Source organism: Drosophila ananassae, chromosome 2L (assembly GCF_017639315.1).
Source record: "Drosophila ananassae strain 14024-0371.13 chromosome 2L, ASM1763931v2, whole genome shotgun sequence".
In the NCBI taxonomy this organism is placed as follows: Eukaryota; Metazoa; Arthropoda; class Insecta; order Diptera; family Drosophilidae; genus Drosophila; species Drosophila ananassae.
The window spans coordinates 5,314,600-5,329,164 of record NC_057927.1 but is presented as its reverse complement, the minus strand read 5'-3'; the positions used below and the strand labels follow the sequence as shown (position 1 = coordinate 5,329,164).

The following is a 14,565-nucleotide window of genomic DNA, read 5'->3' as shown; positions in this document are numbered from 1 at the left end:
AAATTTATTGTACCACATAAAAAGTGCCAAATCAGCCATCAACGCTTCGTGCCAAATGGATTTTCTCGGCCATGACAAGAATTTGTTTGAACCAAAAAGAAAAAGAGCCAACCGGGAATTAGCCGAAACTGTGTGTTTTAATTATGACAAGAACGGGTAGGTTGACAGTTTTAGCGCTCGGCGAGTGTCATGCTTGGAAAAAGAACTGATGTTTATTATTCAACGGAAAAATAAAGAAATATATGTATTTGAGAGTATACAAAATATTTTAAGTGTTTTGCAACATGTTTATGAGACAGCCGGATTGGGGAACATATTTATAAAGATTTCTCGAAAAGCTGCTGCTGGCCCCCCCAAAAATAAATACAGACATTTTGAAAGGGACTCGGATTGATTTATAGCCCCAAATTGAGGAGATCCCTGCCCTCCCCTCCCCTCCCCACCGTCTCGGATATTATCGAAAAGGTATCAGCCTAGTTCGAGGGTAAAGGGGACTTGATTCCCATTCATGGCCAGCTGCAGGAAACACATGGAACTAATTTTTAATAATTATTAAAATTGCTCCAAACGCTCGCTTAACCCTCCACTGCCCCCGCTTCTTGTGCACAGAACCTTGAAATATTTCTCTTGCTTTCCCTTATATTTTTTTTATATATTTTTATACTATTTAAAATTTTATGAATTCATTAAAGAAATAAAACAAAATGTTACTGCGCATTTTTGTATTCCCTTCACGTTTCCAGTGACCTTACCCCCACTCTGATAAAAAAAAACTCTGAATTTTCCCTCAACTTTATTGTTTCTTTTTTTGTGCTAATTAGTTGAAAATTTTCATTGTAGCTAATTAATTATGTGACACGCTTATCTTTGATCTAAAACAAAAAAAAAGTTTGTTGTCTTGTTTGGCTCTGCGGAAGTTGGAGAGGGATGGGGGTCACCTTTTCACTTCCGACTTTTGAACTGGCACACCTCTTATTTAGCCATAACAATTAAAATCCAATAAGCAGCCAATTCGTGTAATTCACTTAGCTATAGCCAACTCCCGGCCATGGTTATCATTCTAAGGCCATAAAATCCGTTTTACTGCCGCCTAAGAACCTTTCCGCAAGAGGGGATAATGTGGGGCAAGAACCGGAGCAGTGGCGGTGGGCTGGGCCACAGCCAGCTGCGGTCTGTGCGGCAAATGGCGAAATGATTGCTTTTTATGACCTCATAAAATTAGATACAAATCGCTTTGTCGACGTTTATCTTTCTGGCCCGTATCTCCATCTCCTTCTGTAGTCCACTGGAGTGCCGATGGAGACCCCTCCTGCCAGAAAGAATTATGCCAAATGGTTGGCTGGGAGCTGGGCTGGGAGTTCTTGCCACCAACTGGTTGAGTAAATCATTTAACGCCTTTTTACTTCCGAGCCCGGCTCGTGTGTGTGGCAATTATCAAGTGTTCACTGTGGTTAGTTTTACGGCCTTGACTTGAGAGCCAGGGATTTGCTTTTTTGTGATTTTTATGGCTTTACGCTCCGAATGAGTTGTGATGCTCGAGGGTGTCTCTTTTTTTACAGACTCTGATTCAAACAAGTTAAGTAAATCATTACGAATTATGAGTAATAGAATTATGGACTTTATCGCCATTGCCTAATCTGATATGCTTCTAATTGTTAAATCAACAGTTTAATTTAATATTTTCTAGTAGAGAAATTTTATAAAAGAGGGTTTGAGTTCAAAGAGATTTTAATTGAATTCATTACACTTAAAAAAAAAAGCATTACCCCCTCTTTTGTGGAAGGAAAAAAAAACCAAAAAGGGCAACTAAAGGAGAGGGGCATCCGAAAAAAAATAATAATAAACCGCCGCTCGAATTCGATGCAGACACGGGCGGATATTTTTTGACGTTGCCCAAGGAGAAGACATGCTGTGTGTTCCCCCTCGAAAAAAAAATTATATATACATATATATATGTATATGAACCCCCTCCTGCCCCATCCAACCCCCGCTGGCGAGGGGCGTAAATGGTTTCGATGCCGAAATACAAAGAAAAAAAACCGAAATTCTCTGACGCAGCTGGAGGGCAGAAGCAAAAGTAGTAACAGGAACAGGAAAAGGATGAGCATGGACGAGGTCGAGGACGAGAACGACGATGAGGACCTGAGCCACATCCTTTGTGCCAAAAAGGTAGCCACAAAACAACAACAACAACCAAAATGCCAACAACAATGGTGGTTGCAATTTCCAAAAGTGGAAATGAAAACTTTTTTTTTTCGTTTTCAGTATTTTTTGCATACCTCCGATGAGAAGAACAAACACATTCGAAAAAGGTTGCATAAATTGAAGAAAAATAATCCAACTCATCACGGATTCTTGGGCAATCCGTAAGGGATTTTCGCGAATTTTTCCCCATTGCCTCTGGTTTTTGGTTAAAGGTGTCACAACTTTAATTTCCGCCATGGCTTGGTGAGCATCTCCTGGTGCCATCAAGGGAGATGACACCACGAACAAAAAAAAAAACCCTTACGACATGTTCACTTTGTATGTAAATCATCCCAGAGCAACAAGAACAGGATGCAAAAGGGCAGGATGGAAGGATGGCACAGAGAGGAGGTTGGCTTCCAGGATGCGCCGTAGGTGGCCAGCGGTATGCAACGACCGCAGAGGGCGCCGTAAAAGCTTTTTGTGTCAACGCCATCAACGGTGAAATCAATTCAACCGCCGTCGCCAGAGGACCACAGCCCACAACCCCACTCAAGCCGCCCGTAACCACCCATTGGACCATCGTCTGCTCCTGGCATTGTTGATGATGCCAAGCTGAGGTCCTGTGGACACCAACGAACAACGAAGGACACTGTTGTGCATCTTCCCCACTCCATCCGGAGTGTGAACTTTCACCTACGCGTTCGACTGCACAGCATGGGGCACACAGTACGCCCAGCGCGAAGGAGCGGCCCAGGACACAGGACACAGACAGGGACAAAGGAAGGGAGATGGCATCAGCAAGTGTCAATAGCAAAAGCGCCGAGGGAATTATGAAATATTTTATTAAAACCGAAAGGCAAATGAAGAAAGGGCCGCCTGGCCGGAGAATCCGGGCATGGGAAATTGTCTGGGGTGGAAAATTTCAGTGGTAATTGTTTCTAAATGAAAGCAAAAATGAAATATTGAAGTCCAGAGAACCGAAAATCTGAGGTATTTGGTAGGTATTTATGGGGAACGTTATGGGATTCTCTCTACAGTTTAAGCCCGTTCGGGGGAAGTCAGTATAAAATCTAAAATAGGATACTATATAGATACTATAAACACATCCCCAATCAGATCCAATCAAATGAATGCATTTCCATTGAGAATCATTCAAATGCCGGACAAAACAATCAACCAAATCCCGAGCTGTAAAATGTCAACGCCAATTCCAAAATGCAAAACAAACTGTCACTGAATAGAACCGCAGAGCTGGGGGGGGCTGGCAGGTCAGGCCATAATTTATGGCTGCCAATTTCAATTATTTAATCAATAATATTAATTTTCGTATCATATTTTGTCATGGCCAATAAATGAGAAATTTGTAAAACAGGAGCCAGAAGGGACAACGGACAACGACATTTCACTCATGCAACGTGCAACGCACACAGACACATGCCACAGATGCAAACAGATGCACAAAAGTGCATTCGTGTTCACACATTCGCACATCGAAAGGCCAATTGTCCTGCAAAAACAACCCATGGCCCACCGGTGTCCCCTCCCTTGTGGCAGCATGGCATTGCACATTTCATTTGCATTTTGTGCAGCGGCTGCAATTTCATTTGTCATGCCACCTCCAGCCCAGTCCCTGGCAGCCCCAGGACATTCCTGGGCAACCCCCAATGAAATTAGCCACTTAAATTCGCTGGCCACTGCCACTTTCATTAGCAACAATTACTCAGAGCGGATGAATGGATGGTTTTGCAAAAGTTTTCCAGGACGAAACTTTCGCTTTAATATCGGGTAAGGACATAAAGTGAAAATGTGCATCCTGGCTGTATGCATTTTTCCACTCGATGCGATCCTTGTTTTTAATCAAATTGTCAATCGCTGTCGCTTGTTGTCCTCGCTCGACTTGTAGTCCGAGTGTCCTTTGGGCCTGTTGTGTCGAAGGGGGACGCTTGCCCCTTATTTATGGCCAATAAACTTCAAACGTTGCATTGGAATTTTTTCATTTATTGCCTTATTGGCAGGCAGGCGCCTGCTCCATCCCGGTGCTAGTGCTGGTGCTGTTGTCTTTTCCGCTTCGAGGACAGTGTGAATTTAATTTTGTGTAAATTGCAACAGCAGAATGAAACTGACAAAATACTTCGCAGGACTTGGCACTTTGGCTGGGGCATATCCTGGCCCAAGGAATTTAATCAAATTTAACAGAGAGGGAAAAATTACTTGAATTTACATACAGATTAGGTTGAGTGTTGTGCCGAGAATTTTCAAAATGAAAATGGAAATGGGAGTGGGTAGTGCTTATCGTAGAGTACCCAGCTATAGCTGAAGTTGTAATGGAAAAAATTCAAATCCCTATTAAAGTATTCTCTGAAATGTATATTTTCTTAAAAAAAAATCCCCAAAATATCCAAGACACTTAGCACATGCCGACCAAATGAAAAATCCTGGACCACCAAAATTACGTCACTGTCTAGACTCAAAAATAATCGCAACTAATCGCAAGAAGGTCATAAAACTGATCATTAACCTAATAACCATAAAGATAATGAGGACACTGCCATTGACCTTGCTACAGTTGGGCGACCACACGCCTTCAGAAACTAGGATTAAGGATCGGCAGGCCATAAAATGCCGAGCAACTTGCCCTTTCCGTTGACCTTGGCGTGGTGCAGGAATTGCATAAGATTACACCAGGCCCCGAAAATAGGAAACGACGTCAGAAAAACGCCTGGCGTGTCCTTGCCGGTGTCCTTGTTAGGAGAACCACCGCTGTGAAAGTGTAACTGCAGCGAAGCGATTGCATAAGTTCCTTTCAGACGTCGTGTCAATGTTTTGGCTATTGAAATTTTGCGAAAATCAAATGGAACAATGGCCAACTTTCTCTTTTTTTGTTGGACTCTAATCCGAGCTGGCCTTTTGTCTCGGCCAGGCCAGGCTCGAAACACTTTCGCCTCAAAAGGATTTGATCCTTTGTGCCGGCGAACAAACAGGTTGCCTGCCTGCCCGTTTGGAAGGGATTGAAAAAGAGCAATGCACTTAGAAATATTATGTAACTGTGTTTTTGACTCTAAAATTAGCAAACCAATAATATCTATCAGACTTGTTCTCAGTGTAAGTAAGACGAGCAAGATCTCAGTGTGGCTCAGTCAGCGGTCCAACGAAGATGGATTGTGTGTGAAAATCCTTTCAAATGATTTGTTTACCAACAGAGCCGCGGCCTCAGCCACAGTCTCAGCCTCCTTCTCGGCTCCTAAGCCTCTCCTAGTGCCCTGGCTCCTCTGGAAACTCTTCCTCTGAAGCAACTGTATGGTGTTCTTCTCCTTCCCCTACCCTGTTGACTGCCTGCTGGCTGGTGCGGAGCGTTCTTATCCAGCTCTGGCAGCTGTTGCATTTTCCACGCATTTATCAGTCGATGCCATGTCCATGTCCTCCGCATCCACATCCACATCCACATCCTCATCAGCTCTCTGGTGCCGTGGACAACACATATTTCAATGTTCGTGACTCGATTTTTCCGCTTACGTTTTCATTTCGCCCCGTCTTGGTCCCGAACCCTCCCCGAAACTCTATCTCCCCTTCATTTTCCTGCTCCTTGCTGGCTGGAGCGATTTAATTTTTATTATATGCGCCTCGGTCAATCGCACTCACCTCGTTCCTGGCCAGCCATCACCTTTGCCTTGGTTTATCGACAAACACTTTACCAACGAAGCCATCATGAAATGGCAGACTTAGATGGTCGGCCAGAGGCGTGGAAAGGAGGTCTCTTAAAAGGGTATCAACTATAGAAATTAGAAAGAGAACCCCTTCTCCGTGAAGCTCTACCTCCATCTGTTTACACACCGCTGGCCTTTTCTGTCTTCTCCCCTTTAATTTCTCATTTTGGGAAGCTCTCGTCCGGGAAGTAAAAACATGTTTGTGCCGAGTCTGGTCCTGGGACTTCAACCCGATTCGGCAGCTCATCTCCGTTAGGTCTCGACATGGGTTATGGTGGCTCGGACTGGTTTCTGGCCAGGCAACTCAGTCAGTAAGAGGCCCCGCTGTTCTCAGCCTGTTCACCTGCCTATCGCGGCTTATTAAAATAACTCTAAAGGAGAAATAAAACTAAAGCCTTTCGCTAATCGCACTTGTCACTTTTGTCCGCGTTTTGTCCCTTCCCATCCGAGCCACCTTAAGTGGTCATAGCTCATAAATGCATCCGGGGCAATCTTCAATTCATTTACATTTTTATTCGCACAGATTAGGAGTATCGGCAGTGTCATCTGCTTTTGTGCCCTGCAGCGGCTTATGCTAAGAGCTGCCAGTCCATGTATTCCAGCCCAGTTGTGTGGAGCTGTAGAGCTGCGGTGGAGGCATCACCTTCGATGGACTCGCACGTTCACCAAACTGTTGCAATGTCGCAAATTTTTATCGCACGTCTACAAGAAATTCAACGCGTGCACATTCCGCATTCAAGATGCTCACACAGCATCCCAAAAAGAGCTAATCACAGTGGATGGGGCTTAAAAATAAATATAATTTTTATAAAATTTTAATTTATTTAAAATATAGCTGCTCATTATGTGTCTTTTTTTCTACTCTTAGTACCAAGAAATCCCTATCATTTTTGTCCAAAATATAATGTTCTTAGCCCATGGTAAATCGCTTAGCTGTCTGGTCCTGGCTGCTCGCACTCGCACACAGCTGTCTGTCTATTTGCCGGTTTCGGCCAAGAATCGAGGGAACCTCGCATCGAGTCCCTGAGTCCCTTGGCCCGACTGACTTGGCAGGCTGCCTGCCCAGGAAGACGGAGATGGAGACGGAGACGGAGCTGGAGCTCCAGATGAATGCTGGGATGTTCGATTCTCCAGTCGATGAAGAAGGAGAAGAAATCGACATGGCTGCAATTGACTAGCGCTTGTTTGATTGCATTCGTGGGCCAGTCGCAAAAGTCGAGGAAATCGCACCTTTACAAAGGTCTGTTTGAATGTGGCTTCCACATCCAGTCGTTGGGAAGGCAATGCGATTGCGATTGCCTTCAAGCCTTCAAGTCGGGTTGTGTCTCTGCCATTTCGCAGGAATAAAGATGTTAAACGTTTTGCTGATTCGTGTTTTATGAACTCAATTTCAATTTATAATCTCTGTTGCCACTCACTGGCCCCCTCGGTCATCCCCCTCTGTCTCTTTTGCCACTTTGGGGCGTTTTTAGCCTTTGTGTTATCGCCTAGAAATACACTTGGCCAATTGGCCAAACCTTCTGGCCCTGCTGCTCCTCCGTTCTGTACCCTGTCACTCTCTATCTGGTGGGTTACTTAGTTCGGTTCGGTTTTGGTCTCAGTTCTCGGTTCTCGGTCCTTTTGTCCGTTGCATTGTCAGGTCTGCAATTTTAATGTTGACAGAAATCAGATATAGCCAACTGCTGGAATGCTGCCTGCGCATTTAAGGTATTTGAAATGTATCCCATTCAGCTACCCATTCCATCTCAGCATCTCCATCTCCTCCACTCTGCCTTACTTGGAGCTGCGGAAAGCGATGGCATCGCCAATGAGGCTGTTTCTGTCTCTGGCCAGTGGGTGAAAAGTGGTTGCGTGTTTACCTGCAATGACAAAGAGGTGAGCATAGGAAATTAGTTCAATTTGTGGGATATACAGATGAGAGATCATACTTAAAAGTGGGCGATAGAATGTTAGAAATTATAGAGTACTTAGTGGGATAAATATTTTGAGGTTTTAGTTACTAAGCCTTGTTTATAACTATATATTTTATATCCTTAAATCAATATCTTTTTAAATCACAATATTTTTCCCTATTAAACCTAATTAAAATTGTAGTATTTCATCCCTGAAAAGTAACTCCCACCCAAAAATAATGCGACACAAGAAGAAATCATATTTCACAGACGAAATCATTCCAATTAAGTGCAACATGTATTTTAGTGGCGCCAACGTCGCCCTCGTGGGACCTTTGACATACATGGGTATGGCTACCCAATCTTCTAGCTCCCAGACCCCGACTCCGACCCTCCATTCGGATATTCCCTTTTGGCTGTTGCGGGAAAACTGTGTAAAAGATGTGTTGTAGTTCTGAAGGCAGTTCTGAAGATCTAATTTCCCCACAAGCAGCTTGTAATATCCTGTTTGGTCTGAGCTAAAGGATATGTACTTCCTGCGGCTGTGAGATACGCATACTTTCAAACAGATTATATTTCGGTATTTAGATGTGTGTGCTTTTCGGCCTGACACTTTGAAACAATTTAGTTATTTCATATTTGCTGACATCATCTCGTTCTAATGCAAAAGTCCAACTTCCCTTTTGGATTTGGGCCTTTTTGGGGGTTGGGGGCGTGGCCCTACCACAGCATTCGGGGGTGGTTTCCGTCACTGCTGCTCTCCCTTTCGCACTCAACTATTGACGTGGTTGACGTCGACATTTACATTGATTTATGGCCCGCTTGGTCCTTTTTTTTCCTGGTCCTAGGATAACTGGGAATCTTATCCATCAGGATGGGCCACCGCCACCACCGCCGATCTCCCCCGCTATCCAGAGCTTTTCTCTAATGAATATAATTTGAGGACAATTAGTTAATTGAGTGGCTTATCCGGACTTATCCGCTTTTCCTAGGTGCGTATGTGTTATCAGGCTGGAATTTCACATTTTCTTTCTGAAAACTCCCCAACTGACCCATCCCCGTTTTCCCCCTTTTCCGTCGATTGCGGTAAATGCAGTACATCCGATGTCCAGTGACGGTTGAAAGGAAAATGGGGAGGGAAATGGGTGGGAAATGGCGGGAAAAGCGAGGCGAAAAAGTGTGTAATGAATTATTACCCTCCGATAAAAGTGCATGTCGAGCTGTTGTTTTCTTTTTTTATTCAGGCAGTTTCAATGTTGTTTTTCCTCTTTTTCGGAACGGGTTCAAAGAGTGCAAAAGTCGGGTTTCGAAATGCGGTTGAAGAATATTAAAGATGGCCTAAATGAAACAAAGGGATTGAAAAAATGATTCCCATTTTTGGTTCTATATTTTTAAATTAATTCTTTCTCTCCTAACAAGCTTCCCCCAGGTCCTGCAATCACCTGCCGACTTCCCATTTGCTAATCACTTGCAACATTCACCGCTCCGGGGTCTAGACAAACACTTCAATTAGAAAACACCGAACATCTCTCCCCTCCTGCGAACAAAAGCTCACTGCCCCTCCTCGGCCTGAGGCCTTTTTTGGCCGGCAAATGAATTCATTTTAGTTTCGGATTCGATGAATCAGTTGGTAAATTTTTTACCATTGCTGGCCCCAACAAAACGGGGGGCGTGGCTGCAACAAACAACAAAAAAAAACTGAAACTGATGCGAAATACGAGAGGGCGGCAGACGATTTGAGGATGTTAAATAAAAATGTGAAATGAACAAAACACAAAAAATGGCAATCGATGCAGCGCCTCTCTAGAAGTTGGGGGATTCAATCCACTGGGGAAAATAATTTAAAGATATTTTTAAAGTTTTAAATTCTCCAAATAACTAAGTTTCTATACTTTTCTGGGAGTGTAGTGGGAGGGGATTGCAAACCGGCTGAGCTAGCTGTTTGGGATTAAGTTGTGAATCGTGATCTTGGCAAGAAGACTGGGCAAGTGCCTGGAACAGGGACTCGTGACTGGGGACTTGGGAGACTTCCAGCTGCAGTTGCAGATGAAGTCGAAGTGCACAGTGTCTGTGGAGGCAGAAGAGCCTTGGAGTCTGGGGCTTGCCCTGCCCGCGGTGATTAATCCATGAACTTCTCCACGGAGAGCTCTTCACAACATCATGGAAGGTGGAAGATTTTCGACTCTAGATACTTTCGGGGTTAAAATGGCTGAACAGACTCTGAGCAGCTGGCCCTGGCTCTGCCGATATTTAACCCGTGATTACAATGTTTGTAAATTTTTTTTTTTCGCCCATCCTCGGCTTGAAGATTTTGTTTTAGCTTTTCTTTCTCCATTTTTTTTATTTTTGGTTCACCTTGCGGGCCAATTTGTTCGAGAGTCTGGGGCAACGACAGGCTGGCAAAATGAAGCTAAATTGCTGGAACAGGAGGAGGACGAGCTCCGGCTCATGCTCCTGGTAGTTGAGCAATTTATTACTGCCGCAAATTGATTTTTATCTACGCTTAATCGATTGTTCCTAGGAGCGACTGGGCTAGCGACTGGGGGCGAGGGAGGACGAGTCGGCCCGGGATTAACGAAAATTATTTATGTTAGTTCACACGTTGTTTTACACGTAATTTATTAACTCGCTTTTCTAGTGCAAACTCCATGACCTTGGGGGCAGTGTTGGAAAATCGGTTTTCCGCCCGACAGGGGTGTGAAGGTGATTTACAATTTATTCCTGCTCACTCCTAACTCCCTCCCAAAACGTACATGGATGATGCGATAATTTGCGCCAGACTGGAGCTGGAGCTGGCCAAAAAGATATTTATGACAGAGAAATGAGCGCCAATTGCTGCAATTACCAGCGCGTGTTCGGCCGTCGGCGAAGTTGGCCCAAACGAGTTTAGATTCGGTTAGATAGATAGTAGGTAGTGTGGAGACAGCGATCGATGGGGGGAGGTGGTGGGTTGGAGTTTAGAATTAAAGCTTTAGAAGGGGGTAATTTGCTTCAAGAATATTTGTGGCTCAGCTGAAATTCTTCCTGGTTTATTATGTTTTTTAAGCAACAAATACTCTATGATACTTGTAACCACATTAAAGGCTCAACTAACAAATCGATACATTTTTAATATCCACAGTTGTAACATGTAAATTTTTAACTCCAAAGGGGGGAACCGAGTGGAGAACCGCAGAAGAGCAGACCGCAGCGCTGTGTTATATATATTAATTTGCGAACAATCGAAAATCGACATGTGACACGCGTTCGAATTCCCTCTGCACCCTGGACCCCCGACACTCTGACTCATTTTTGTAATTTTTTGTTTTTTTTTTTTTTTTAAATTTATGCGTTACGAATTGCATTTGCAATTTTTTTTCAGCCGCTGTCGTTGCGGCTGCTCTTGTTGTAACTGCAACATCGATGAATGCGAAATGAGAAAAGTGAAAGAGCCGGTCGCGGGGATGGAGATAGGAGGGTCTGTAGTCGGCTTCCCTCCGTTTGTCACAAATAATAATAATAATCGTAGCAATGAGGGACCCCGAGAATAATTCCTGTAACAGTACGGACGATATATTGCGATATACATTCATGTAACCGACCTGCATCTGTCGCAGCCGCTGTCGCTGTCCTGGTTCCTGTCTCGTTTTGTGTTCTGTCTCCCTCCCCTATGGACTGGGGGACATATCAAAAACAATTCCAGCTCATCAGCATCATCGTTGTCAGTCCCCCAACCCTTATGATTTTTTCTTTCCTCCCCGACATTCGCACACGCCATAAATCAATGTTCGATTTTCCCAACAACAACAACAGCAGCAGCAGCAGCAGCAGAAGGGAAATTCGCATGGGCAAAAAAAAAAAAAGGAGATGAAAGAGACAGACGGGAAGAAGGGAGACAGCATCAGGCAAGGACACAGGACATTATGTTCGCGCCATGTTTAAAAATGCGTTGTTGTTTTTTTGTTCCTGGTCTGGTCTTTCGCTCGCCTGATTTTCAATTCCCATTTTTGTAATTTTTATTTTTTTTTTTGGTCTCAGCGCGTGTTGCATTTCATCTCATGCGTTACACACATTTCATTGTGTTGCCCCATGTTGGTGTTGCTTGTGGCATTGCTCAATTCCATTTGCTATGTGGCAGCAGCAGCAGCAGCAGCGGTGGAAATGCATCGCATTTTTTTCGGTGACATGCGGGGCGCCGCGACAATGGCAGGAAGGGGGGGAGGGGGGCTCTGCCAAAAGGCCAGGTATTGCCAAGAAAAGGAAATACTTGTGGTAAATGGAAAAGATTTCAGCTGAATGGGAAATACTTCTGAAAATAGCTTCATATAAGCGGAAAACTGAATGGAGAACAACTGGTCTGAACAACATAAATTCCAAAGCTTGGCCATAAAAATAATTCTATAAAAAAAATTATAGAAAATAAAAATGCCACTTTCCCCTTGGCAACTTCATCAAAATAATGCACTCTGACCCCCATAAACTGGAAAATTATTTAAACAAAACACTTTCGACACTCGCTGAGGAGGAAAAACTTTCGCCTCGAGAAGACCGGCAGATGTTTCGAAAGTTTATAGAACTTTTTAATAGACCCCCCCCAGCTAAATAAACACAAGCTGAAGGGAGAGGATCAAGGTATATGTTACCTGGAGTGGACTGAGCGACACTTTCCGTCGAACTGAAACCTCCGGAAAATGAATGACGTAGTGGAAAACGGATTGCCGATTAATAATATTTATTTATTTAGCTATTTGCGAAGCTTTTTCCGCTTGGTTGGAGGGCGAAGTTTTCGCTTTTCGAGGATAATCGTGGACAGCAGCTCGACGGGCGTTAGGGGGCACATGTTCGCTCGATGCGGCCGGAGGGGAATCGAGCGGAGGGAGACGCGGAGGGGGGCGGGAAAAGCCTCAGATCCATTGGCCGTGTCAGCCGGACATTTGGCCACAAATCAATTCGACACTATATATGGATTATTTCTTGAAAACGATTTCAACTCATTTGCCGACGGTAAACTGTTCAAGGGGTCTGCTACTTTATCGCTTTTGGCCACGTTTTCTCCGGGAAAATTATATAGCGCTCAAATCTCTCTCGACTCTACGCTGCGAATTTGCCAACTAGAGGATGCCTCCAGTTTGCTGGCCGCCTTAGGAGCCAACAGAACCATATATTTTCTGCTCTTCTCCATCAACAGAATTCTCAGTCGTTCCTCTTATTTGGGAGCGTTTTGGCTGGCGCTCGAAAATGCTTAACAAAAGACCCCCCCCAAAATGACAACAATGGGGGTATGAGGTGGGGGTGGTGGCGGAAATCAAGGCGCAATAAATTATACCGCCTGCAGGGGTCGCCACTTAAGAGAGCGGCCCCAGGGTCACAGCGAACGAGATGGGGCGCCCAGAAGAGAGCGGCCATGGGCCACCTAATAATAACACAATTTCCAACTAGCAATAAACTTTGGGCAATGACTTCATTGCTGTGGCAACTATAACTTTATGGCTCTTTGATAGCCCCAGCACCACCCCCATCCCACCCACTCGAAGAAGTCTCCATTCTCTTTGAGGCTCTCGGCATGCGCAGTCGGCGGCTCTCGCTCTCTTCTGGTAGGATGCCACCCCCTTAGGAGCACCACCCAGCCACCTCCCCCAGTGGCACCACCATCGGCAACCATCGGCGTTGAGCGGTCACAGGCTGCTGTCGAAAAGTGGAGGCACCAGGAAAAGCACAGAAAACAATAAAAACCAGAACAATAACAGCTAGTACGATGGGGAGCCAATGGGAAATGGAAGGGAATTTTAGTTACTATAAGGGGTGTATTAGAGTTGATATTTTAATTCTTTAAAAAAATTAAAATAAATCTTTTACCATATTAAAATTGATAATCTAAATATTTTTATTAAATTTTTAATAATTAGAATTAAAATTCCCATAAGGGGTGTATTAGAGTAGATATTTTAATTCTTTAATAATATTAAAATGAAATAAATATAATATTTTTTCAAAAAAACATTGATCATCAAAGTTTATTTATTAAATCTTTATTAATTAGAATTATATGGGAGCCAATGGGAAATGGAAAGGAATTTAGGTTTCTATTAGAGTTGATATTTTAATTCTTAAATAATATTAAATTAAAATAAATATTTCTTCATGAAAATCTTTATTAATTAGAATTATACAACTTCTCATAAGTAGTCTATTCCCTTAATGATTAAATGATCTTTGTAACCCCCATTATATTTAATTTACTTTATAGAGTGCATCCCAAAAATCAGTTCAGTCCCATTGTCGCCTCGGAGATTGTCATCGTCATCTCGACATGGCCATCATCATCTGCACATTTATTTGGCTTGGAAGTGTGCTGCATGTAAAGGCAGCTAATAAAATTAAAATGCCATATTTCAGCCGTTGATAACAATAAGTGCGCTCAAGTTGCCCCTCGGATGCTGCCACTGCCTCGGCCTCAGCCTCGGCCTCTCCTTCCTCCTGCGACGATCTGCTGCGTCTGGCAAGGAGGAAATTATTTTTTGGCACGAACGCACGAACGTGCGGCCTTGCCGCAACGTGTGGAAAGTGTTTTTTCTGTGTGGCAAGCAAGGGGCCACTCACTCGTCTCTGGTGATATGACAAAGCATTTGAGCTAAAAAATACCTGTGGAAAAACTGCCTGCAAGGAATTTTCAGAGATATTGATTTTGGTGTCAACGCCGACGGCGCAATTCTCTCAACCGAAAATTATGAAAATTGAAAATGAATTTGAGTTTTCCAGAGGGGTGCACAGAGGGGGTTGGCAGGAGGTGCATGGAGTGCCTC

General features: G+C 43.8%; 2 protein-coding genes across 7 annotated transcripts in view; both read right to left on the bottom strand.

Annotated features, from left to right (window-relative positions):
- The window catches only part of LOC6500572 (homeotic protein antennapedia), a 93,698-nt gene that overhangs the window by 44,981 nt on the left and 34,152 nt on the right, over nt 1–14,565 (bottom strand). The gene's annotated exons all lie outside the window — the stretch shown is intronic.
- Nucleotides 11,976–13,565, bottom strand: LOC123257707. The gene has a single exon (XM_044717605.1). The coding sequence runs from the start codon at nt 12,600–12,602 to the stop codon at nt 12,507–12,509; it is 96 nt and encodes a 31-aa protein (XP_044573540.1). The 5' UTR covers nt 12,603–13,565; the 3' UTR covers nt 11,976–12,506.